This window comes from Anoplopoma fimbria, chromosome 10 (genome assembly GCF_027596085.1).
Source record: "Anoplopoma fimbria isolate UVic2021 breed Golden Eagle Sablefish chromosome 10, Afim_UVic_2022, whole genome shotgun sequence".
Classification (NCBI taxonomy): Eukaryota; Metazoa; Chordata; class Actinopteri; order Perciformes; family Anoplopomatidae; genus Anoplopoma; species Anoplopoma fimbria.
The window spans coordinates 18,294,461-18,317,200 of NC_072458.1; the positions used below are offsets into that span (position 1 = coordinate 18,294,461).

Below are 22,740 nucleotides of genomic sequence, written 5' to 3' on the forward strand. Positions count from 1 at the left end.
CCATGACGCAGCCATGCTGTGATTGGCTGTTCGAGTGTAAAGCACGGCTGCTTCTGATTGGTCCTCAGGGGGCTTCGAACAGTTGGCGCATGCGCAGTAGTGAGCAGCGCTGAAATTCAAATTTGAAGTTGTTTTTGTGCAGAAAGCGAGAAGAGGAAGTGAAGAGAAGAGAAGAGAAGAGCAGCGTGCCTCGCATACGTCCTGTCTGTGAGCACATAGTGCGTGCTGCACTTAAACTGCATTCTTGAACTATTAAAATATCCATCTAAAGGGAGTAACTGGCCGAAATGGATCCATTTACTGAGGTAAGCTCGGCTAACGTTAGCTAACGCAGGGTGGATGCTACTGATGCTGATGCTAATGCTAACATAACCTATTTTTCAAACTACCTTGTTTACTTCCTTAATTTGGCTTATGCTTATGTTAGAGTATAGACTTGTAGGATAATATGCAATGAATGAAATCATGTGTTTCTTATCATTATATTATATATATATATATATATATATTATTCTTAAAATAGAAATAAGCATTGCCTATATATATGTAATATTATTCTTAAAATATATTTTTAAAATAGAAATAAGCATTGCCTATATATATTATATATTATTATTAAAATATATTTTTAAAATAGAAATAAGCATTGCCTATATATATTATATATTATTATTAAAATATATTCTTAAAATAGAAATAAGCATTGCCTATATATATATATATATATTATTATTAAAATATATTCTTAAAATACAAATAAGCATTACCTATATATATTATATATTAACCTTAAAATATATTCTTATAATACAAATAAGCATTGCCTCCATTTAAGGTAATAATATGTGTCAGCTCTGGAAATGGTCCAACACTAACCCTCTTGATTTTTCTCCCTTTGCCATGATGCTGACATGCTGTATGCACAAGCTTATACAAGACATGATTCATTCCTAACAGTAGTTCTTGTTCCTCCAGTGTCTGAGCCAGAGTTTGAACATTTCAAATCCAAGCAGGAGTGGCTCATTCCTGAAGAATGCTGTGAACTGTGACTTCAGGTTTTCCACTCTGTGAAGGCGGTGCAGCTGCAGGAATGTGTTTGGGCTTGCACAGCTAACGTACAGCACAGTAAATCAAATTGTGAGGCCAAAGGAAGGGAATGACACATTAAGAAAAGAAGAAAAAAGAGGAAGAGAGGGCAAGCAAACGGAGGCCTTTTTATCTGTGGTTGAGAAGGACTGTTTTATGGGTGTGTGTTGCCTGTTAATAGTCCAGAGAGAGAGAGAGACTGTGCTGTGCCGTGCCCCTTCTCCACATATTTGCAGATCCACTAGATACTCTGGAGAGATCAGTGAGACCAAAGGAAGGGAATGTCACATTAAGAAAAGAGGAAAAAAAGGGGAAGAGAGGGCAAGCAGACAGAGGCCTTTTTATCTGTGGTTGAGAAGGACTGTTTTATGTGTTTGTGTTGCCTGTTAATAGTCCAGAGAGAGAGAGAGAGACAATGTGCTGTGCCCTTTTCCACATATTTGCATTTGCAGATCCAGCAGATACTTGGGAGAGAGAATCAGCATATTTTGGCCGATACACCGACTAATTGCAAGTCTCACAGCAACACGTGTGAATGTCAAATTCTATGGCACAACATGGTTAAAGATCAGTTTTCATGGAGTCGTTTAGCCTCACTTCGTATTCATGTTTCTTTGGAAAATAGTAGAAACAAGCTTTCCAATTGAAAATGTTGTTTTCTGCAGGTTTCTGGGCATGAAAACTATTATAAATGACTTCTGGTATAATCAACAAATAAATGCCTTTTTTGTTTTTCAAAAAAAAACAACCTATATATCATTAATGGAAGAGGTCTACAGTTTGGGTAAAGCGCTTGATAAGACTGATACTACTTTCATGTCTGAGACCGGTATTGGTTTCCTCATCTTACTTTAGGTAAGAAAGTGAATAAGCATATTTCTCAAAATGTTGGGCTATTTCTTTAAGGACATAAAGAGCAACTACAGCATGCAGGAGATTTAACATTTATGAACACTTACTTGCAAGTTGTTGGTGTTGGCAATTTGAACTGTTAAATTATTCAGGTATTCCTGTTGATGTAGCTTAGGAGCAGATACTCTGAAGCACAGTAGTAGTATTGATGTTTGACTTGCTGTGGGAGCACTCCTAAGCTGAAAGGGACATGGAAGAACATACAGAGAAAACATTTATGGTTGTGAGAAGAAAAAAACCATGGCTTTGATGAAAACATTTCTGCTGTACACTCGGTGGGGTTGGGCATAATAAAAGCAACACCTGGGCAACAATATAATGCAATCCAATACAATTGCCCTGCTACAAATGCTACTTTGTGGCAACTTTTAACACAACATGACATTTTTGTTTTTATTTAGTTACTTAAATTGTTGTTTTGTTACTGTCATCCTAATAATTAAATATTGTACAGATTTTACTATTCTGTTTGTCCTCTGGAAGTGTAAAGCAGCTATTGTAACAATGTTTTTTTTTTTTTTGTCAAACCAGAAACTGTTGGAGCGGACCCGCGCTCGCAGAGAAAATCTGCAGAAGAAAATGGCAGACAGACCAAATGCAGCAAACAGACAGATGGTCAAACGGCCCAGAGAGCCGCTGGCTGACACCAATAGTGTGATCAGTGAGCCAGTCAGCGATAATGGTATGAACACATTTGTTGGATTGCTGTCTGCTGAGACTCGTCCTGTCAGTTTGACCACTGAGCTGCAGCTACACTCTTTACTAATATTTCCCTGTCTCTTCCTCCCAGTTCCACAGGTGAACGCCAAGCCTTCTCCCTCCAAGCGCAGGTGCTCAGAGGAAAATGTCTCGGCTGCGGCCGGTGAGGAAAACCAGGAGCCAATGACGACACGAGCTGTGGCTCCTATGCTCACTGATCCTCCCACAGACAAGAAACCTCCGTCGGGGCCTGCCAGCGTTCGTCTTAGCTCCTCCCTGGAGAAGACTGCTACCCGGCCTGCTCTCCAGCCTCAGCCAGGGCAGCTGAAAAGACCAGAGCCAGAGAAAATGACTATCACCCCAACTCCTAAGCCTCCAAGCAGCAGAGATGTAGAGATGGTGCCTGCCAGTTCAGCCATAAAGGGGAACAAGGAGGACCTGGAGGAAGTCACAGCTCCACCTGCTGCTGGCATGAAGTCTCGTCTGCAGAGGCTAGCACAGCAGAGAAAGTATTGGGATGGCGATGGTACGAATATTGTTTGCTGGTCGAGATCATTTTCTTAAATTTATTTTGATTTATATCAAACAAATGTAGAATATTTAAAGACGCAATATAAAATCAAGGTGTAAAGAAGAAAAAAAAGCCTCCCACCAAATAACAAAACACAAATTAAGATAATTTTTTCCTCCTTTCCTTTTTTAAAGCAGACACGATGTGTCAAAAGAAAAATGTTGCTCCTGTTCTTTTCGGTAGTTGCCCTGTATGTTGTTGCATCAGAAAGGGTTCCTCATTTGACGTGGGTCGCTTGTCAATTCTAGTTGTAAAGGGTGTGTGCAGAATGTTATTGTTAGTCTGTGTCCATATAAAACATATTTCCACCTTTTCAGACTCCTCTGATGCAGTTCCAGACTGCACCCCCCTGTCCCCAGTGAAGAAACAGGCTGAGGTCCCACCAGCTGCCCCCACCGCGTCCTCAGAAACCCCGGTTGGGAGGAAAGGCAGACTCGCCAACCTCGCTGCCACCATTGGATCCTGGGAAGATGACCTTAGCCACGCTAACATTCCCATTGTGACTGAAAAAGAGAGGCCTGGTAAAGCTGTTCATAAGTTGGCAGTCAGAGACGCCGCTGTGGCTGCCAGCACTAAACCAAGTGCTGCAGGCCATGTGGCGGCCAGTTCAACTGCAAGCAGCAAGTCTACACCCAGCTCTCAGGTAGATTTACATGAAACTGTCTTATTATTCAGCATAAGCAGTTTTGTCTCACTGTCATTAAATGGGATATGTCTGTTTCAGTGAATTTGGCTGTACTCTAAAAAATAACTTAAACTGCAACATGTTATCCGACAATGCATTGCATTGGTCTCCTTGGTGGTAACTGAAGCAACATGCCCCTGTCAATGTAGCAGCTTTCATGTTTGCTTTGTTCTAAATGCCTAGTTGGACCCCTAAACCACCAAATTGTCCCTAGCATGTGTTGTTTTTGAATGGGCTTTTTAAATAAAACTATTGTATTTCTTCTTAACAGGTTCTGAATGGTCCAGCAAAGCCGAGCCGAGTGGTTCTCCCAAGCCCTCAGAAGGCTGACATTCCTGCAGCCAGGCCAGCACTTAGGTCAGGAACCAGTCCTCAGAAGAGTTCCAATCAGGGGGTGACCTTCCCCTCTAGTCCTCAGAAGAGTTCCAATCAGGGGGTGACCTTCCCCTCTAGTCCTCAGAAGAGTTCCCTCCAAGGAAAAGCCTTCCCATCTAGTCCCCAGAAGGCCACTCCCTCCTCCTCCACATCAGTGCCTCAAAGTCCCCTGAAGAATCAGGCCCTCTCCAGGGGTCTCACCTCCAGCCCCCAGAAGCCAGAACTCCGTGCCAAGCCAAGCACTGCTGGCCCCTCAGTTGCTCAGGAAAAGGCCACTGCAGGAGCACCTGGTAAGTCATGTTGCAATTAATTTTGGATTTATTTAATACAATTTAATACAGAGTGATAATTTAGTTAAGTCAGTCTTTTCTTTATATTTTCTTATGTAGAAGTGGCAGAAAAAGTAGGATGTGCCGTGTCAGATTTACTGAATTACTTGAAAAACAATTACGGTTGTATTATATAAAGTTAAGTATCATAAGAGATGTTTCAATACCAATTCCTGATCCAATACCAGTGCGTTAAAAAGAAAACGATATATTATTTAAATAAATGTGAAACAGCTGTATACTACTATGTTTTATAGATAGATAGATAGATAGATAGATAGATAGATAGATGGATAGATAGATAGATAGATAGATATGTGATGTTTGATTGGTTCCCAACAGGTGTAAAATCTTTTCTGGAGCGCTTCGGAGAGAAGTGCCAAGAGCGTAACAACCACAGCTCCCCATCTGGGGCTGCTTCCCAATCCAAGACTCCCACTGTAACTCCATCAGCAGTCACACCAAACACCAGACTGGTACAGGAGAGACTCAAAGCTGCCCGAGCTGCAAACACAACCACTGCTGATCTCACCCAAAAACAGAAGCTGGTAAATTATTTGTAAAGATAATTAGTTGTATACTCTTACTGTTGCCATAATACAATACTAATATTTTATTTTTTATTTTAAAAAACCAATTAATTTCAGGAGCGAGAGTCTGAGCTGGCTCAGATTCGTAGTCGCTTTCAGAGGGGGAACAACAACATGTGGAAAAACCAAGATGGAGCAGCAGAAAGCGATAAAAATACAGACATCAAGGTTGGCCAATTAGCATCTGACACTAAAATGACACACAAATCTCACAACATAGTCATGCTTTTGTACCATATGCAAGACTGTATTTAATTAAAAAAAAATTGCTTTTTAGGAACAGCTTGCCAAGCCCGTGGAGGCTGAAGTTCCCCTATGTGAGCCACAGGATGAACCCACAGCACCTTCTACTGAGTGTATCGACACACCCACAAAGTGCATTCCTCCAGGTATTTAACAATATTTCTATTTGTCTATTTCCAAATTTTTGCTCATTAAAGCTGTATGATGTGCCTCACGTAAAGAGTTAGGAATTACCATCATAATGTGCGTTCCTGACCTTTTACAAATCACTAGATTTAGCAAACAGCTGTGTATTACCTAAAACATTTGGAAGTGAAGTGCAGCTATGGCAAGATTTCAGGTCATGAGTTGCCAGAGCTGTAGATATAATTATTTACTGAAGTGTTTAGACTTAAAGTTGTTCATTTAATTTTTTTAATATGGCTTTCAATGTCACAGTTAATTCAAGAGTTTACAAGTATTGATAGAGGTGTTTAGTCTGCACATGCCTATGTGTGTATCATTTGTAATGTCTCGATTTTCCTCTTGAGTGCTCATAAATGGGGATATATAATGTTTTCTAACTCAGATTATGTGTAATAGCAGGTCCTGGCTTGATGCTCTCTCCTCCCAACTCGACCTCCAGTCCACTGAGGGTGGTCGGCCATACTGTAGAGAAAAGAACTGATGAAACCCCAGAAGAAGAAAAAGAAGAGGAAGTGGTCAAGGAGATAGAGATGAATGTGGACCAGTCCATCAACTCTGCTGTTATCAACGATCTGTTTGATAGAGCCCTGGACCAGAGTGATGATGATGATGAGGAGGAGGAGGAAGATCCTTTGAATATCTCCTCCATGTCCATCCTCACTCCACTAGCAGAGACTGTGGCTGCTGTGGTGAAGAGTCCAGAGAGAAGAATGATGGTAGGCACCAACATGACGTCTCTCTCTACCAATTATGTGTAATTACTTCCTGTTAGAGTTACTGTGAGGCAAACACAAACAAGAAACGTCTTAAGAAAAACGCTTTCTTTGTGTCTCTTTGCAGACGTCAACGCCAGCCAGCTCATTCATGGTAAAGAGCAACACTCCAGGCAATGTTTCCAAACCCAGCAAGTTCCAGAGAACCAACATCATACGGACCGCCTCCTCAGAGGCCTTGGACGACAACCACAAACTGCCATATAGGTAAGTGCTCCCATTTTGTGTCACTTGGATGCATTAGAGTTGTTTGTTTGTTGCAGGAAATCCGCATCTCATCCTCTTGGCTCTGTGTGTTCTAGCATTGATGCCTATAGGTCCACCAGGGTGAAAGAGACCGAGAGACCCACCGTGAAACAGGTGATTGTAAGAAACGAGGACGTTTCTAACAGAGGAGAGGAACCGAGAGGATCCGGTCTATCCAGTATCAAACAGAGGATGAAGGTTCGGAATAAATACTTTTAACTTTGATTCATGCCACATAGAGTGCTTCAGGAATCGGTCCTTAAACCTAGATATGAGTCAGCATATCTGTAATTCTGGTTCCTTTGTCTCAAAGTCAATGAGTTTCTTTGTAAGGGTTTTTGGTAAGATGCCTGAAATAAGGTCTGTGGCTTAAGAGATTTATACTTTTTTCCTACAATATAAAATACCCCATGACTTTTGAAGTTTTTAAAGTGAGTGAGACAAAAACGCCCTACCCTAACTATCCGCGTCACAGCTTTGTTGTGTGTACTCATGCAGGTAGTTCATTAATAACCTAACTTTAGCTTTTTACTCCTGGAGATTGCATTGTTGCTTCAAAAATCATAAAAAAAGGTGTTTCCTGCAGCACTCTTACAGTATGAGGGTTACGTTTTCATGTGAACTCTGTTATGCACTTTGGACCTGATTGACGTACAAGTTATAGTTGATCACACAGGGGGCAAACTTTTCTAACACTCTATTGTTTCTTTAGGTTCTGACAAATGACATGAACCTGCAACAGACAATCATTCATCAGGCCAGCCAGGCACTGAATTGCTGCACAGATGAAGAGCACGGCAAAGGATCCCAGGTGGAGGCTGAGGCAGAGAGGCTGCTGCTGGTAGCAAGTGAGTTGATCCAGACAGCAAACACTAGACTTGTTGTAGGCACACCTGCAAGCTTGACATTTTTATCTTTTTAGTTTTCCGATCATGTTGGCTGTTTTTAAAAGCAATTTTGGCAAGATTGTGAGTTACTTATTATATTTTTAGAATTTTGGAAGTTTAACCTTAGCTCCTATAATAAGTCTATTGTAGCCAAAGTACAGACCCATAAGGACAGAAATGTCCCCATTTAAACCTTTTTAAACATGCATTCTATTATTTCAAGCTTCCAATCTAGATCCCTGGATTCAAACTTTTTGATTTTGCCATTTTCTCATGTTTTCCCTAATACATTAATGTTGTCACATGCCAGAGTGTGAAAAACAAAATCCATCGCAATTAATATACAGAAAATAACTACATTTGGGAATGGGAAATACATTAAATGTATCATTTTATAGACATTTTTGTCTTAAGGACATCAGAGCAACTTTTTTTTAAAGTGAGGGACAAGGTTTACTAAAACTGTGTCACTAACTAATTTCATTTAGAATGTAAAAAAAGAAAAAAAAGAAATCAACACTACAAAAATAAAGAATGCTACCACTAAAGTGCTAATACATTCAAGCGTATATACATCTGCCTTGTATAATTGATAAAGCCACAATACAACAACACACTACAGACTGTCTGTATAAATTTGAGAGCCCCTATCTTTAGGATTAAGAAGTATCAAAGCTTGACTTTCTGTTTTGACTTTCTCAGCTGAGAAGAGGGAGGCGTTGAAGGCGGAGCTGGACCGTCTCAGAGGAGACCCAACAGGTCAGAAAAAGGCCTCCGCAGCTCCAAAACCTTCCAGCATGTCTGCCTCCAAAGGATCCATCACCCTGCAGGAGTTCCGTCTGCCTCTCAAGGCAGACTTTGTTTGCTCCATTGCCAACAAGCCAGGTAGGCTCAAATCTTTCACACAGAGTTTCCTTCATATCAGGGTTAACAAACCTAGATTTTCACTAATCCTGCTTTCTGAAACGGGGCCCAGTTTTTTACTAATGCTCAAAATTGTACATCAACATTTTTGTCTTTTTCTTTTTTGTGTCTTAAATGTGGACTTTAACTGGATGATAATGATATAAGTGTTCAGAATCAAAGTAATCTTCTTTTAGTTGATACTTGGTCATTTTAGTCAGGGGATCAAATTCCATGGAAGCTTTATATCTGGATTAAGTGACTGCGTATTTATCATACTAATGGTTGTCAATATTATTCTGTCTTGATTATTTCAGAGTCGACCAAACATTCCTTCTTCATGATGATTCGTGCTGGAGCAGAGAACACTGTGGCCACACCGTTAGCCAGCACACACCGCGGCCTCAGTGGAGACACCCTGGCTTTCCCCACCAAGTTCACCATGTAAATCCTGCACTGCTGCTCCTATAAAAGAACACGCATCGTTTGATAATGTCTATGATTATTAGTTGATTGGGATTCAGATGGAGCTGTACCGAATAGTTTTCAAAAATAATTTTCACTGAGGTCCAAAAAACATTTGCTCGCACACACAACTAAACATGTGGTTGTTTCATGAAAACATATTTAACACATTTATATTTAACATAATTCATTTTTTTATTACAATCAACATAGTTTGACCTTGTCAAGCTTTTGAACAGATCCCATACTGGTGTACTTGATTAAGATTATGTTGATCATGTTTGTTCTTCTTTCTCACTTTCAGATCTGATGTCTCCAGTGACTTTGGAATTGATATTGAGGTCTATAGCTTGGTGAGTGTCTTACATAAGTGTTTACAGAAACAAGAATAATGATACTGTGACCACATATCCACTATATTTAGTCTTAGTTTTTGGAAACAAAACTTCTTAACACCTTTTAACACAACCTGCAGCTATGATATTCTCTGACATGTTTTCCTTTGTTATGAAACATTATTAAAAACAAACCAAAGCTAAATAAAAACTAGCAAGCACACGGTGAGAATGAACTAAAATGAAAGTCAAAAGTTTCTCTTCAGAAAGAGTTCAGAAATTGCATAAAATTTATTTTGCCGTCTTTGCTGAATTGCTCAAGCCTTAGTTTCTATTTTTTTCACCTCCAAATCAACATTTTATTATTGAGCTGCAATCTAGAATAACTGACAACTGATTCATTATAATCTTGTGCATTAACTAATGACATCTTCAGGTGCAGAAACGTGATGTTGGCAGTGAGAAGAAGAAGAAACCCAGCAAGTCAAAGGTAAATCCCTTATTTTCCTCTTCTTTTTTTTTTTTACCTAATGGAAAACACATTTTCAGTGAATCATGGAGCTTTCTTTAATACTTAAAGTGTGTGTGTGTGTGTGTGTGTCCAGATAATATGGAGACAGGTCCATGAGGCCCATTATATGTGTATGTCGGTATGAACAGTTTCTGAATCCATCCCTCACATGTTGGTGGGTGTGCACTGTGTAGGCAGAGGGAGTCTGAAGAATGTTACTGTTTCTTTACACAGCTTCAGGTGGTCATTTCATTAAGTGGAGAGAAATGTTAACTGGCCAGCAAACGTATATATCTCCGACACAATGCTGTCACTCACATCTTTCCCTTTTGTAGCAAACATACTTTCAAATTCTTTGCTTTACTTCTATTTTTTTTTCAGGCGATCACTCCAAAGAGATTCCTCGCCATCACTGTAAGTATTTCAAATGTAATTTCTGCTTTCCTTAAAATGTTATATCAGAATGTAACTACTTCTCATCTGCCCAACATTTGTATTTTAATTTTCTGGTTTCATCTCTTGTCTTGCAGAAAAGTGTCCAGACACCAGGTATGTCAAAATCTAAAATCTAAATCCATTTGTCCCTATTGAGTCAAATGTATTTGAAGCCTTTTGCATCTCACAAAAGCTCCAAGGACGTGGTGAATTTAGTCCATGGTGTTTTTTTGTTTATAAAAGACTCAAGGGATTGATACTGAACTTGAATTAATTTGGGAGTAGGATTACAACAACAATTTGATTATTAAAAATAATAAAAGTTGACAAAGCGTGACATTTAAACATTAATTGTGTCCTCCTCGGCAGAGCGGTAACCTTCTCTGTTGTGTTACGTGAGATAGCAGTATCGATATGTAAACATGAGCCTGTCATCAATGAGTAGATGCACGCTTCGTTCTGGAAAGAGACATTGCTGTTGAATTTTTTTTAAATATATTTAAGCAGAGTATCATATAGTCTCATTATATTCCAGAGAAGACAGACAGCTCCACAGGCAATACCTCTAAAACAAGGCAACTCCCACTGAAACAATCTAGATTAATAAGTAGCACAACATGGAAATTGGAAAACTGTCCCGTTTTTAATGTTGTCTTTCTTTCTTTCTTTCTTTCTGTGTGTAGTTGTTGCCAGTCCAGGAGGCCCCAATTCTGTTCGCACCAGTAACTTCGTCCTGGTCGGATCACACAAGCTCACCCTGTCCTCTATCGGGATAAACAAGTTTCCTTTGGAGAAGGTAAAGAAACATTAATGTCACCTTTTTAAAAATCTGTGCATGTCCCTTTGTTCCACATTCTCACTTTTAGAGCACTTTAAGTTTTCTTCTTTACTCTGCATTTCATATGTGACACACAGACGGACGTTGTGCCTTAGTCTGAAGGCTTAATGTCCGTGCTGTATGTATGGTGCCAACACACGGTTCATACATACAGTCACATATATTTATGTCAGGCCTCACAGAGACTCTCAGTAACCCTGTCTGTTCTCCCTCTGCACTCATTCACCCATCTTTCTTTTAGATCAAATATGAAGGAAGTGAAAGAGAACTACTCAGTGAAATGTTTCATACCAAGGTTACTACTTACCATATTGTATTTATATATTTATTTTGTTCTGTTTGTGTGGGAAGGACGGTGAACACACCATAACAAGGAATATTCTTCACGGCGTTGTTGCACTAACATTATTGGTTCAATCTTAACATAAATGGGTTTTTATTGCCTCTCATCTCTGTCTGTGATTTTAACTTTCCTAAAAGGAACTTTGAAACATTGCAACCTTTTTATTTCTGTCTTGTGACTTTATACATTTCTGAATGGGTGAACATGATGTCTGAGCTTTTTTATTAAAGTGTCTGTACTTTTGCCTCAAGGTGCCGTTCTTGTGCCCTCTGGAGGGCCACGTCTACCTCAAGATGCAGTGTGAAGTCGGCTCCAAAGTGGAGGAGAAGGGCTTCCTGGTGAGTGCAGGCCGATCCAATCACCACCACAGATTACCTAATGCTGAGTGTGGGATTGAGTTCCTGATACTATTTCCCAATACAAATATGTTGTCACTTTAATCCCCCCCTTCTAGACGATGTTTGAAGATGTTAGTGGATTTGGATCCTGGCACAGGAGGTGGTGTGTCCTGTCAGGATACTGCATCTCCTACTGGACCTACCCAGACGACGAGAAGCGCAAGGTAACTGAGACCTTCTACAGCAAAACTGTCATTATTGAGCTTCTTTAATTTATCTAGTTATGGACAGATGGTTCCTGTTTTTTTTTTTTTTATGTATAGATATTAGTTATAGATATCGAGGCAAGCTGCGTGAGACTCCTACAGCTTTACAAATAAACATGTTTTATTGATGGAAAAGCCGGTAAGGTTAACTTGCACTGATTTGCTTTCATGAAGCTGTGGATCGCTATCCATTAGCTGCCTGCCGGCGTGTTTCCTAATACCAAGAATGAAATGAAAAGATACACACTGTGCCGTTGGACCCAAACACTAGGATCAGGAAACTCTTAAGACATCACATTTTGTGATATTTAGATTTATTTTTTTTTTTTTTTTTATACAACACAATTGTTATTTTTTGTCTGACGGAAAGTAACAATTGTGTTAGCATTGTAATGTTGGATAAATTGGGTCAAAGAAGAGGCCCAGGTGTTTATCGCTGGTTAACATATCACAGCTTTTTCTTTTCTGTATGGAGAGCTGAGGGTTTTCTCCTTGATATTCTCTTCCAGTTGATGTAAGAAACTAAAACGACAGTGTTTAAGACGAGACTAGCCTCTAAAAAGTTTGTAGCATATAGCCGTCTCCTAGTAATATGAGGTCAGATCTGAATATACATTTAACGGGGCAGTCCATAATCTAAACATCTCTGATGAGAACCAATTAAGTGCCCTCCAGTGGACAAACTCTGTAATGGTGACACTCTTTCTAAATGACTACAAACATATCTTTGTTGTTTCTGCGCTCACACCTGACCGAGTCTGACCTTTTGTATGTGACTGTTACGTCTGTCTTAAACACCTTGTATTTATTTGTTTTTGTCAGAATCCCATTGGGCGCATCAACCTGGCTAACTGCACCAGTCAGAAGGTGGAACCGGCCAACAGAGAGTTTTGTGCCCGACCCAACACATTTGAGCTCATCACAGTCAGACCACAAAGAGAGGACGACAAAGAAACTCTGGTCAGCCAGTGCCAGAACACCATGTGTGTCACCAAGTAAGTTCCCACCATTATCGTTAAGGCTGCACCATATTGGAAAAAACTGACTGTTCTTTTTCTGGGAAATACTGCAATATGAAAGAAATACAGGAATATTCACCCTAAACTTTGTAAGTTGAAATAACGGCGACCATGCATCGCTAAACACTGATTGTTTTTCTGTGCAGGAACTGGCTGAGTGCAGACACTAAGGACGAGAGGAATCTGTGGATGAAGAAACTGAACCAGATTGTGGTGGATCTGCGTATGTGGCAACCAGACGCCTGTTACAGGCCACTGTAATTACTGCGCTCTGTCACAAACAGCCCTTCTATCTTTTGGACTGTCGATATCTATATTACAAAGTGCAATACAGTATAAGAATGATTAAATGTTATCGATAATCAGACACATAAGTTCAAGATCAGAGGAGTAGTAAAATAAAGCCATTGAGACATTTCAGGACAGTATTTTGTGTAGGAGTCGGGGGTCGGCACTATATTTTTTATACGTTTCCAGACTGGTTTGATATTTTCTAATGTTTCGGGTGTTGAGTTGCCGCATTTTTATGTTAATGCCAATATTTAGTGTCCTTGACACACAATGCATGGCTTTAAATTATTTGGTTTCAAGGCTGAAATCAATGTATATAAGTTTTATTGAAGTTACAGATGAATGCTAATTTGAGGCACCACAGTTTTATCACATTTTATCCTGCATGACAGCACAGAACAATATTGATACTCTCGGAAAGTTTTTTACTTTATATATTAGCTTTCATAACTTGTGGGAAGATAAACACGTGGTTTTTTTTTTTCTTCATTGTCATGAAGTTTACCCCAGCTTTCCTTATAATTGTAATGTTAGTTAAGTGTGTATGTCTTTGTTTCAGTATGAAAGTTTGAGTTTTAGAGAACTGAGCGTAAGGTCTGTTACATAGTCTACTCTAGAACCTGATCAACACTGATTTTTATGTAAATGCATAACTATCATTTTTGATATTGGTCCAATTTTGGATCAAACTTATATTTCAGTGGATAAACCAAAGCATTTTTTTACAGTGTAAACATTTATTGTCAGTGCTCTTTGGTGGACAAACATCTGTAAGTCCCCTTAAACACATCTTACTGCAGTTTAATACATCTTGGCATATATGCTGGAACCTGTATATTTGTTTTAACGTATTGGCCTGCTTATATATAAGCCTGTTTTTATGCTTTACCTGGTGTTTTAAAAAAATGGCTCATCTACTCAAGATATTTTGTTCTATCCTCAGATTGGCATTTTTGCTGTGTGGCAATGGTCTAAATTCTCAAAGGCTGCAAACACAGTCTTTTGAAAACAATATGGCAGGCTCATGTACCCTGTACAATTTGTCAAAAAGCAGAGTTATTTATTTTAAAAGGAGACAGACTTTTTTATTTTTAGTTGCTCTATAAGGAGATGTCTGAAGTACGTGTTGTTGCGGAAAACAATGCGATCTAAAAACATTTTAGACTTAATATTTTCCCCTCACACGTCTGTGTTGCTAATGGAGTATGTAACAGACTTTTCAGTGACCCTGCAGGTGTTGGTAAATGTTATTTCAGATTGATGGATTTTCACTTCCGTCCAGGTAAAAAACAGCGCTTTTTTCATCATGTAGCTAATGAATACAAAGTACACCAGATGTGTTGTTTCTGCATACGCTCTACATATGTTTTCATCATGAGGAAGCAGGAAATATATTGGTGCTTTCAGCGGGTACTTTATCAGACTTCAGGTCTTCACTTTGTTAGGTAACTTTGTGGTTCTATGAAACTTCAATAAATGCCTGCTTTGACCAAAATGGACCAAGTTATTAATGCTTAAGTTCCTTGTGATTTTATTTACATGTATCATTAAAATGAGTGTAAAATGCATTTTTAGTTCTGAGATATTTTAATGCCAATGTCTCTTTAATATTCTAGAAAATGAAAATGGTGATTTCTGAATATTTATTACGTTAACCAAACTAATAAGCTAACGAGCAACGCCATAACCCCCATAATCACAAAGGACTGAAGATTGCTGCTGTGGTCACGTGATTCTGATGGGGACCTGCTCGTCCATATCATATCACCAATGTAATAAAAAGTCATACTTAATTATGTGGGGGAAAAAAATTAAAAGCCAGAGTATTTCATAGGAAGTTGTAAAAAAAGTAATTAAAATATCATATTAAAGTCATCGCTTTAGCCTGCCTGAAAATCCTCAAAGTAGGGAGACCAGGTGAGTTTAAGAGTCATTAATAAGAATGTTTATTTACAACGTGACAACAAAACAAATGTGGAAATCAGCAATCGGTCATGTAAGCATTTGTCCGTGTGGGAAAATGTCTGCAGCAATAAAAAACAAAACAGCAATGGCACAAGAAGAGGAGGAGGAGAGAGAGGAACTCTGAGTGAAGGTGGTGAGTTTTTACATCCGGAACCTCACCGGGCCGAGGTCTTATGAAGCTGAGGACGACACAATGATGACTCAGATCCTGTAAAACAAAGAGGAGCCAGCAAAGAGAGACACAGGTCAGCCTTGTAGAGAGTAAGGGCCATCAGAGATAGTATGTCAAGAGAAAATCATAAAATGTCATTAAAAGTCATATTCTATGTCATGAATAAGTCAGAGTATAATATGTGGAAAAAGTCATAAATTGTCAAAGTATAGTATGTCATAAAAACTTAATTGTATAGTATGTAAAAAAAAAAAAGTAATCGTATAGTATGTCGAAAAATCTTAGTCATAGTATAGAATGTTGAGAAAAATCATATTATAGTATGTCGAAAAAGTCATAGTATAGCATGTCAAAAAAATCATAAAAAATAAAAAGTATAGTATGATGAAAAAATCATTAAAAATAAAAAGTATAGTATGCTGAAAAAAATCATTAAAAATAAAAAGTATAGCATGTGAAAAAAACATAAAAAATAAAAAGTATAGTATGTCGAAAAAAATCATTAAAAATAAAAAGTATAGCATGTGGAAAAAATCATAAAAAAGTCATACTATGGTATGTCGAAAAAGTCATAGTATAGCATATCGAAAAATCTTAAAAAAGAAAAAGTGTATGTCAAAAAAGTCATAAGTCATAAGTCATAGTGTAGCATGTCGAAAAAATCTTTAAAAAGTAATATTATAGTATGTCATACAAGTCATAGTATAGTATGTCAAAGAAAATCATAAAAAAGTCATAGTATGTCGAAAAAATCATTAAAAAGAAAAAGTTTAGTATGTCATACAAGTCATAGTATGTCGAATGTTGAAACAATCATAAAAGTCATAGTATAGTATGTCGAAAAGATTCAAAGTATAGTATGTCAGAATATAATACAATATAGTATGACGTAAAAGGTAATGAAAAAGTTATATATTGAATGTCGAAAAAAGTCATAGTATAGCATGTCAAAAAAATCATAAAAAATAAAAAGTATAGTATGATGAAAAAATCATTAAAAATAAAAAGTATAGTATGCTGAAAAATTCATTAAAAAGTATTTCTATATTATGTCTTGAAAAATCATGAAAAAGACGTAGTATAGTATGTTGAGTTATAATGACTGATGAAATAGCATGTAAAAAAAAATAAAGTCGTAATATAGTATGTTATAAAAGGTTATAAAAAGTCATAGTATAGTATGTTGAAAACACTGACAGAAATATCATAGTATAATATGTTAAAAAAAAGTTTAAAAAAGTTATTATATACCATGTCGAAAAAAGTTCTAAAAAAGTATAGTTTGTCGAATATATCATATAAAGCCATGGTATAGCTTGTCGGAAAAAATGATAAAAGGGTCATATTAAAGTATGATGAAAAAAGTCATAAAGTCATAGTATATTAAAAAAAGTCATAAAAAAGTCATAAAAAAGTCATTAAAAAGTCATAAATAAGTCATATTACAGTACATCGAAAAAAGTCATAATATAGCATGTCATAAAAAGTCATAAAAAAGGCATAGTATAGTATGTCAAAAAATGATAGAAAATTCATAGTAAGTATGTGGAGAACAGTCATCCAAACATCATAGTATAGTAAGTTGAAAAAAGAAATTGTACAGTATGGTTAAAAAAGTAACAAAAAAGTCATAGTATAGCATGTCGATTTTTTGTAAAAAAAAGTCATAGAATAAATTGAAAAAAGTCCTGAAAAAGTCAAAATAGTATGTCGAAAAAAATCGTAGTATAGCATGTCCAAGAAAGTCATAGTATAGTATGTTTGGGAAAAAAAAGAAAGTCACAGTAAGTTGAATATACCATATAAAGTCATGTCAATAAAAATCATAAAAAAGTCATAGTATAGTATGTTGAAAAATGAAGAAAAAAAATCATTGTATAGCATAATTAAAAAAGTCATGAAAAAGTCACAGTATAGTACATTTTAAAAGTCATAAAAGCTTATGTCAAAAAAAGTGATACAAGTATGGAGTGTCAAAAGTCACAGTATGGCATGTCTTGAAAAGGCATAATTGTCAGAATTTCAGTATAGTATGTCATAAAAAAAATGTATAATATAGTTTTTAATAAAAAGTCATAGTATGTCAAAAAAAAATGTCATTAAAAATGTCAGTATAGTATGTCATAAAAAGACAGTATAGTATGTATTTAAAAGTCATAAAGAAGTAGGTCATTAAAAGTAATAATAAATAATGTCAGAAATTGGATATTTTGTAGATGATATTTCATAAAATATTAGCAACAGTTTTTAAATAATATTCATTGTTTTTAGATCAGGCTCATCTCCTGCCATTTTTTATAGTCCCAATATACGTAGACTTTAAGGAAAAATACCAGGTTGAGTAGCACTGCTCATGAATAGTCACTACAAAAATTCAGTGGAGTGCACCTTTAAGTAGTGAAATATTAGCATCAAGGCAGTTTTGGGTTACTCAAAAAGAAAAATATAAAGGCTTAATTGTCAAGGCAAACAAGACTCTGGAATAACTTTTCAAGAAAGCCAGTGAGATTTACCCAAGTAACAGTAACATTTCTCCAGACACTGAACGCTTAATGTTTTGCAGGTAGAACACTGTTGAGTTGGAAGACAGGCTTTAAAAAAAAAAATTAATCTTTGCATTCCCCCAACCTCACACATTAGTTTTTAAAAGCCATGATTAAAGTTTGACCTCTAAGTATTTTTAGTCACCAATAACATAAACCTGCATTTGAAGCAAAGTTCATTGAAGTCAGGTGACACAGGGTCTTTAGAATTTAGCTCTACATTGAGATTTACAGATTGCACATGCGGCACTCTGTCAGGCCTGGTTTAGAGGATTTTTGTTTGCAACACGTCTTTTACACACTAGATGGCACCAGGTCTACAGCAATATGAACACATGCTGGGCCTTTACCAGTGAAACACAGCTAAGAGGGGAAGTCAAGACACAAAACAAGATGTAAACCAAATAACTTTTATTTCAAAAACACAGATTATTCATCCAAGGACACCTGCTGCACCTATTTGAAGAAGAAGAAGATTAGAAATCAGGTTTAATCTTATAGATCAGCAAGAAATAATCAAGTACTCACCTGCAACGGTCCAAAACGTGGCCTGACCCTCTTCCATTTGGCAGAGGGCCGCTGGGGGGCCACATTGGCCTGCTGCGGGGAAGTCAGCCGCTGGGGGGCCACGTACGCCTGCTTCAGTGAAGACGGCCGCTGGGGGGCCATGTAGGCCTGCTGGGGGTCCACGTACGTCTGCTTCGGAGAAGACGGCCACTGGGGGCCACGTCGGCCTGCTGCGCGTAAACGAAGGCTGGGGGCGAACAGTCGTCTGCTGGTGCCTGCTAGGGGCTGCCAGGTGGCCACGACGGGGAAGACGGCCGCTGGGGGTCACGTACGCGTTCTACGGTGAAGACGGCCGCTGGGGGTCACGTACGCGTGCTTCGGAGAAGACGGCCGCTGGGGGCCACGTCGGCCTGCTTCGGCGAAGAAGGCCACTCGGGGCCACGTTGGCCTGCTTCGGAGAAGAAGGCCACTCGGGGGCCACGTTGGCCTGCTTCGGAGAAGAAGGCCACTCGGGGGCCACGTTGGCCTGCTTCGGAGAAGGCGGCCACTCGGGGGCCTGCTTCGGAGATGTCAGCTGCTGGGGGTCCACGTACGCCTGCTTCGGAGAAGACGGCCGCTGGGGGGCCACATCAGCCTGCTGCGGGGAAGTCAGCTGCTGGGGGGCACGTAGGGCTGCTTGAGTGCCACGTAGGCCTGCTTCGGGGAAGTCGGCAGCTGGGGGCCACGTGGGACTGCTTGAGTGCCACGTACGCCTGCTTCAGTGAAGACGGCCGCTGGGGGCCACGTAGGCCTGCTGGGGGTCCACGTACGTCTGCTTTGGAGAAGACGGCCACTGGGGGGCCACGTCGGCCTGCTGCGGGGAAGTCAGCTGCTGGGGGTCCACGTACGCCTGCTTCGGAGAAGACGGCCGCTGAGGGGCCACGTACGCCTGCTGGGGGGCACGTACGCCTGCTTCGGTGAAGACGGCCGCTGGGGGCCACGTAGGCCTGCTGGGGGCCACGTACGCCTGCTTCGGAGAAGACGGCCGCCGAGGGGCCACGTACGCCTGCTGGGGGGCACGTACGCCTGCTTCGGTGAAGACGGCCGCTGGGGGCCACGTACGCCTGCTGGGGGTCCACGTACGCCTGCTTCGGAGAAGACGGCCGCTGGGGGCCACGTAGGCCTGCTGGGGGTCCACGTGCGCCTGCTTCGGAGAAGATGGCCGCTGGGGGCCACGTGGGACTGCTTGAGTGAAGACGACCGCTGGGGGCCACGTAGGCCTGCTGCAGGGAAGTCAGCTGCTGGGGGCCACGTACACCTGCTTCGGAGAAGACGGCCGCTGAGGGGCCACGTACGCCTGCTTCGGTGAAGACGGCCGCTGAAGGGCCACGTACGCCTGCTTCGGTGAAGACGGCCGCTGGGGGCCACGTAGGCCTGCTGGGGGCCACGTACGCCTGCTTCGGAGAAGACGGCCGCTGAGGGGCCACGTACGCCTGCTGGGGGGCACGTACGCCTGCTTCGGAGAAGACGGCCGCTGAGGGGCCACGTACGCCTGCTGGGGGGGCACGTACGCCTGCTTCGGTGAAGACGGCCGCTGGGGGGCCACGTACGCCTGTGGCTTTTTCACACTTCCGTCCTTCTGGTCAGCAGGTTCTTTCAGTCGTCTGATAGCGTAGCCACCAAAGTGTTGAGGGATGTTGTGGGTTGTAGTCGGGGCGAAGTGCTGACCAGAAGTCTCCGACCTGCTGGTCCCAGAGGAAGGGAGGTTACCGGCTCCCTGCGTCGGGTTTCTGCTTTTCCAGGACGCTTGGAGAGAACTCGTACTGCTGGGGATCTGCTCAGTGGAGGTGTAGCTTGAGAGAGTCTTTCCACTGTGTGGCTGGAAATGTGAAGGTGTAGAGGCTACAGAGCTACGACGTAAAGGCACTCTTCTACCAACGGCACTGGCTGATGTTCTCGTCCGAACAGGGATTCTGTTTGGTGCAGCAGCATCGGTGCTAGAAAAGCTGGAAGACTTCATAGACCTAAAATAACCGTTTTGTCCAGAGTAGGCTGGAGTTTCAGCAACAGCTGGAACTTTTTGTTCTGCTGCCTGGTGGGAGGCAGATTTAAAGGAGTACGTTTCCCTCGGACTTTGAAGAGATTCAGAACTGCTTGACTGATCTATACCAGTTCTTGGTGAGCCCTGCTGGACTGGCCAAGTTCTCGTCTTGCTAATCGGATTTTGAGCGTACTTACTAGCAGTACTAGCACTAGCAATAGGAGTAGAGAGTCTGAATGGCTGCTTTTTTGGCATCTTTTGCACAGTTTCCTGATTCAAGTTAGTCGTTAGCCAGTTAGGTTTTGACACCGAGCTTCTCAGCGCCAACCTGACTGAAGCATAGGCACTATCTGGTTGAGAAACAGTTTGTGTGTCGCCACTACTGGGAAATCTCTGACCATAACCACCGCTAACGGCTGTGTCTGTGTTGAGGCTACTGCTCTGGGCCGAGCCGGTAGAAACAGAAGACCGTCTGAGTTGATTCTGGGGATAACTGCCAGCAAATCCACCACCATGTTGCAAGAAGCCAACATTTGCGATGCTGTTTTGTCTCTGAGCTGCAACAGAAACAAGAGTATAAATCCACAGCTAGGAAATCACACCAATAAATGATAGCAACATCCGAGTTAGTTGCTCACCTTGTTGAGCCAACAAACAGCACACATGCTCTGCTTGAACTAAGCAAATCAGCAAGATCCTGCACAAAAATACAAGACATCCAGTCACAAATGGTACAGAAACTCAACAAATACTGAGAATAACTGCAAATACTTACCCCAAATTAACTCCACAAACCATTTTTATGTTCAAAAGCAAGCAGCCTGGTCAAAAGAAACAGCAGCCCAACTACCCTGAAGCTGCTTGCTCTGTCTGTGCATCAGAAGGCTAGATTTTATTGCAACCTGCATCCAATTGCTCCCTAATTAACAGGTGCCTGCTGTTGTGGTTTCAGGGTGACTTTCAGAGAACAGTTCTGTTGATTATCTTACTTCCTGCCATGATCTGTTTTCAAATCCTGTGTTCATATACAAAGAACTGTAGGGTAAAAGCTTTAGTTTGCTAAAAAGAACCTTTTTTTTAAACACATATAATGAGAGTGAACATTTCTAACCCACTTTGTTACGCTGAGCTTTCTCCTTTTCTCTGCATCAGGCCTGACCTTGGGAAACATCGTATTAGTCTTGACGGCCTTGTTAACATTATTAATGATGAATCCTGTACCCCCCGACGCTGAACAGACCCAGGCGGCTCACTGCAGTAACGATGCAGTCGACCCTAACTGTGACAAACAACACATCAAGATCAGCGTGCTTCCACCTTCTGTTTGCGGAATATAAATCACATACTGTAAAACCCACACCACAATCTCCACATCGTACATTCCAATTTCATTTGAATTATGTTTAAACTACCGTGAGGAATGATAAGCAAGATGCACAATGTCAAACCTTGCGTGTGTGAGTGTGATATCAGCAGCTTCCTGTGTCTGTTTGACTGATCTGAGACCATGTGGGATGCGCCACGTGAAAATGACCCCTTATACCGTCAGTGTAGGTGACACACACACACACACACACACTGGCACACTGGCACACAAGCACACACACACACACACTGGGACACACACACACTGGGACACACTCCCTGGTAGTCTGGCAGGTGTGAATCTTCTTCCCAGACTGTGCTCGGTCAATAATGTTCATTAGTGACACTCCCCTGCTGCAAGAAGAAGCATGATGCAAGTGCACGACAAGTGCATCTGTCACTCTGTCCTACTTCCCCAAGAACTGTATGGGCCTTCATCAGGTACTCTTCTTGAACCATGGTTTATTAAAAATGCGCAATCTGTTTTTTTCATCTTTAAGCCACATTCACACGGGCGTCCTGTGTGAGCAGCCATAGCTAGTTTCCTCCTCTCCGCCGTAGGAGTGACACCTCGCATGCGATGACCAGATGAGTGTGGTGGCTTAGATCAAAGACACAATTTCCTGTCAGAGGAAATAGCACAGAGGATTGTTTTTCAGGAACAGTTTCCTCCCTTCTGAATTCTTTCCATTAGGCTTATCAACATTCATATGAGCTAGACATTAAAAGCAAAGTGAAAGTCCTGCATTGGAATCAGCAAAAAACATTCCTGATAACACAGGCATTAAGAAAAGAAAAACGCAGACAAAACACGGAAGGGTAACATAAATCAAATGACAAAT

The 22,740-nt window shown here is 40.5% G+C and overlaps 2 protein-coding genes across 6 annotated transcripts; one reads left to right on the top strand and one right to left on the bottom strand.

Annotated features, from left to right (window-relative positions):
• The first annotated feature begins 92 nt into the window (after window positions 1-92).
• On the top strand, window positions 93-14,820 carry anln (anillin, actin binding protein). 5 transcript variants are annotated; one of them, XM_054606214.1, is made up of 25 exons: window positions 93-305; window positions 2,530-2,680; window positions 2,789-3,223; window positions 3,586-3,911; window positions 4,225-4,618; window positions 5,000-5,205; window positions 5,305-5,415; window positions 5,525-5,636; window positions 6,073-6,392; window positions 6,517-6,656; window positions 6,752-6,893; window positions 7,408-7,543; window positions 8,285-8,467; window positions 8,803-8,929; window positions 9,255-9,303; window positions 9,722-9,775; window positions 9,891-9,935; window positions 10,178-10,210; window positions 10,327-10,345; window positions 10,915-11,027; window positions 11,311-11,364; window positions 11,664-11,750; window positions 11,867-11,974; window positions 12,839-13,011; window positions 13,182-14,820. In XM_054606214.1, exons 1-25 carry the CDS (start codon window positions 288-290, stop codon window positions 13,294-13,296), a joined length of 3,651 nt encoding a protein of 1,216 aa, XP_054462189.1. In that variant the 5' UTR covers window positions 93-287; the 3' UTR covers window positions 13,297-14,820. The 5 variants fall into 5 exon arrangements, with proteins under 5 accessions (XP_054462189.1, XP_054462190.1, XP_054462192.1 ...); XM_054606215.1 differs by having other exon boundaries at window positions 6,076-6,392; XM_054606217.1 differs by lacking the exon at window positions 11,311-11,364.
• A 4,788-nt stretch (window positions 14,821-19,608) lies between these two features.
• Window positions 19,609-21,403, bottom strand: LOC129097506 (microtubule-actin cross-linking factor 1, isoforms 6/7-like). Its single transcript, XM_054606385.1, has 3 exons — window positions 21,309-21,403; window positions 21,172-21,230; window positions 19,609-21,090 (listed from the first exon to the last, which is right to left on the bottom strand). Exons 1-3 carry the CDS (start codon window positions 21,329-21,331, stop codon window positions 19,787-19,789), a joined length of 1,386 nt encoding a protein of 461 aa, XP_054462360.1. The 5' UTR covers window positions 21,332-21,403; the 3' UTR covers window positions 19,609-19,786.
• Window positions 21,404-22,740: the final 1,337 nt, after the last annotated feature.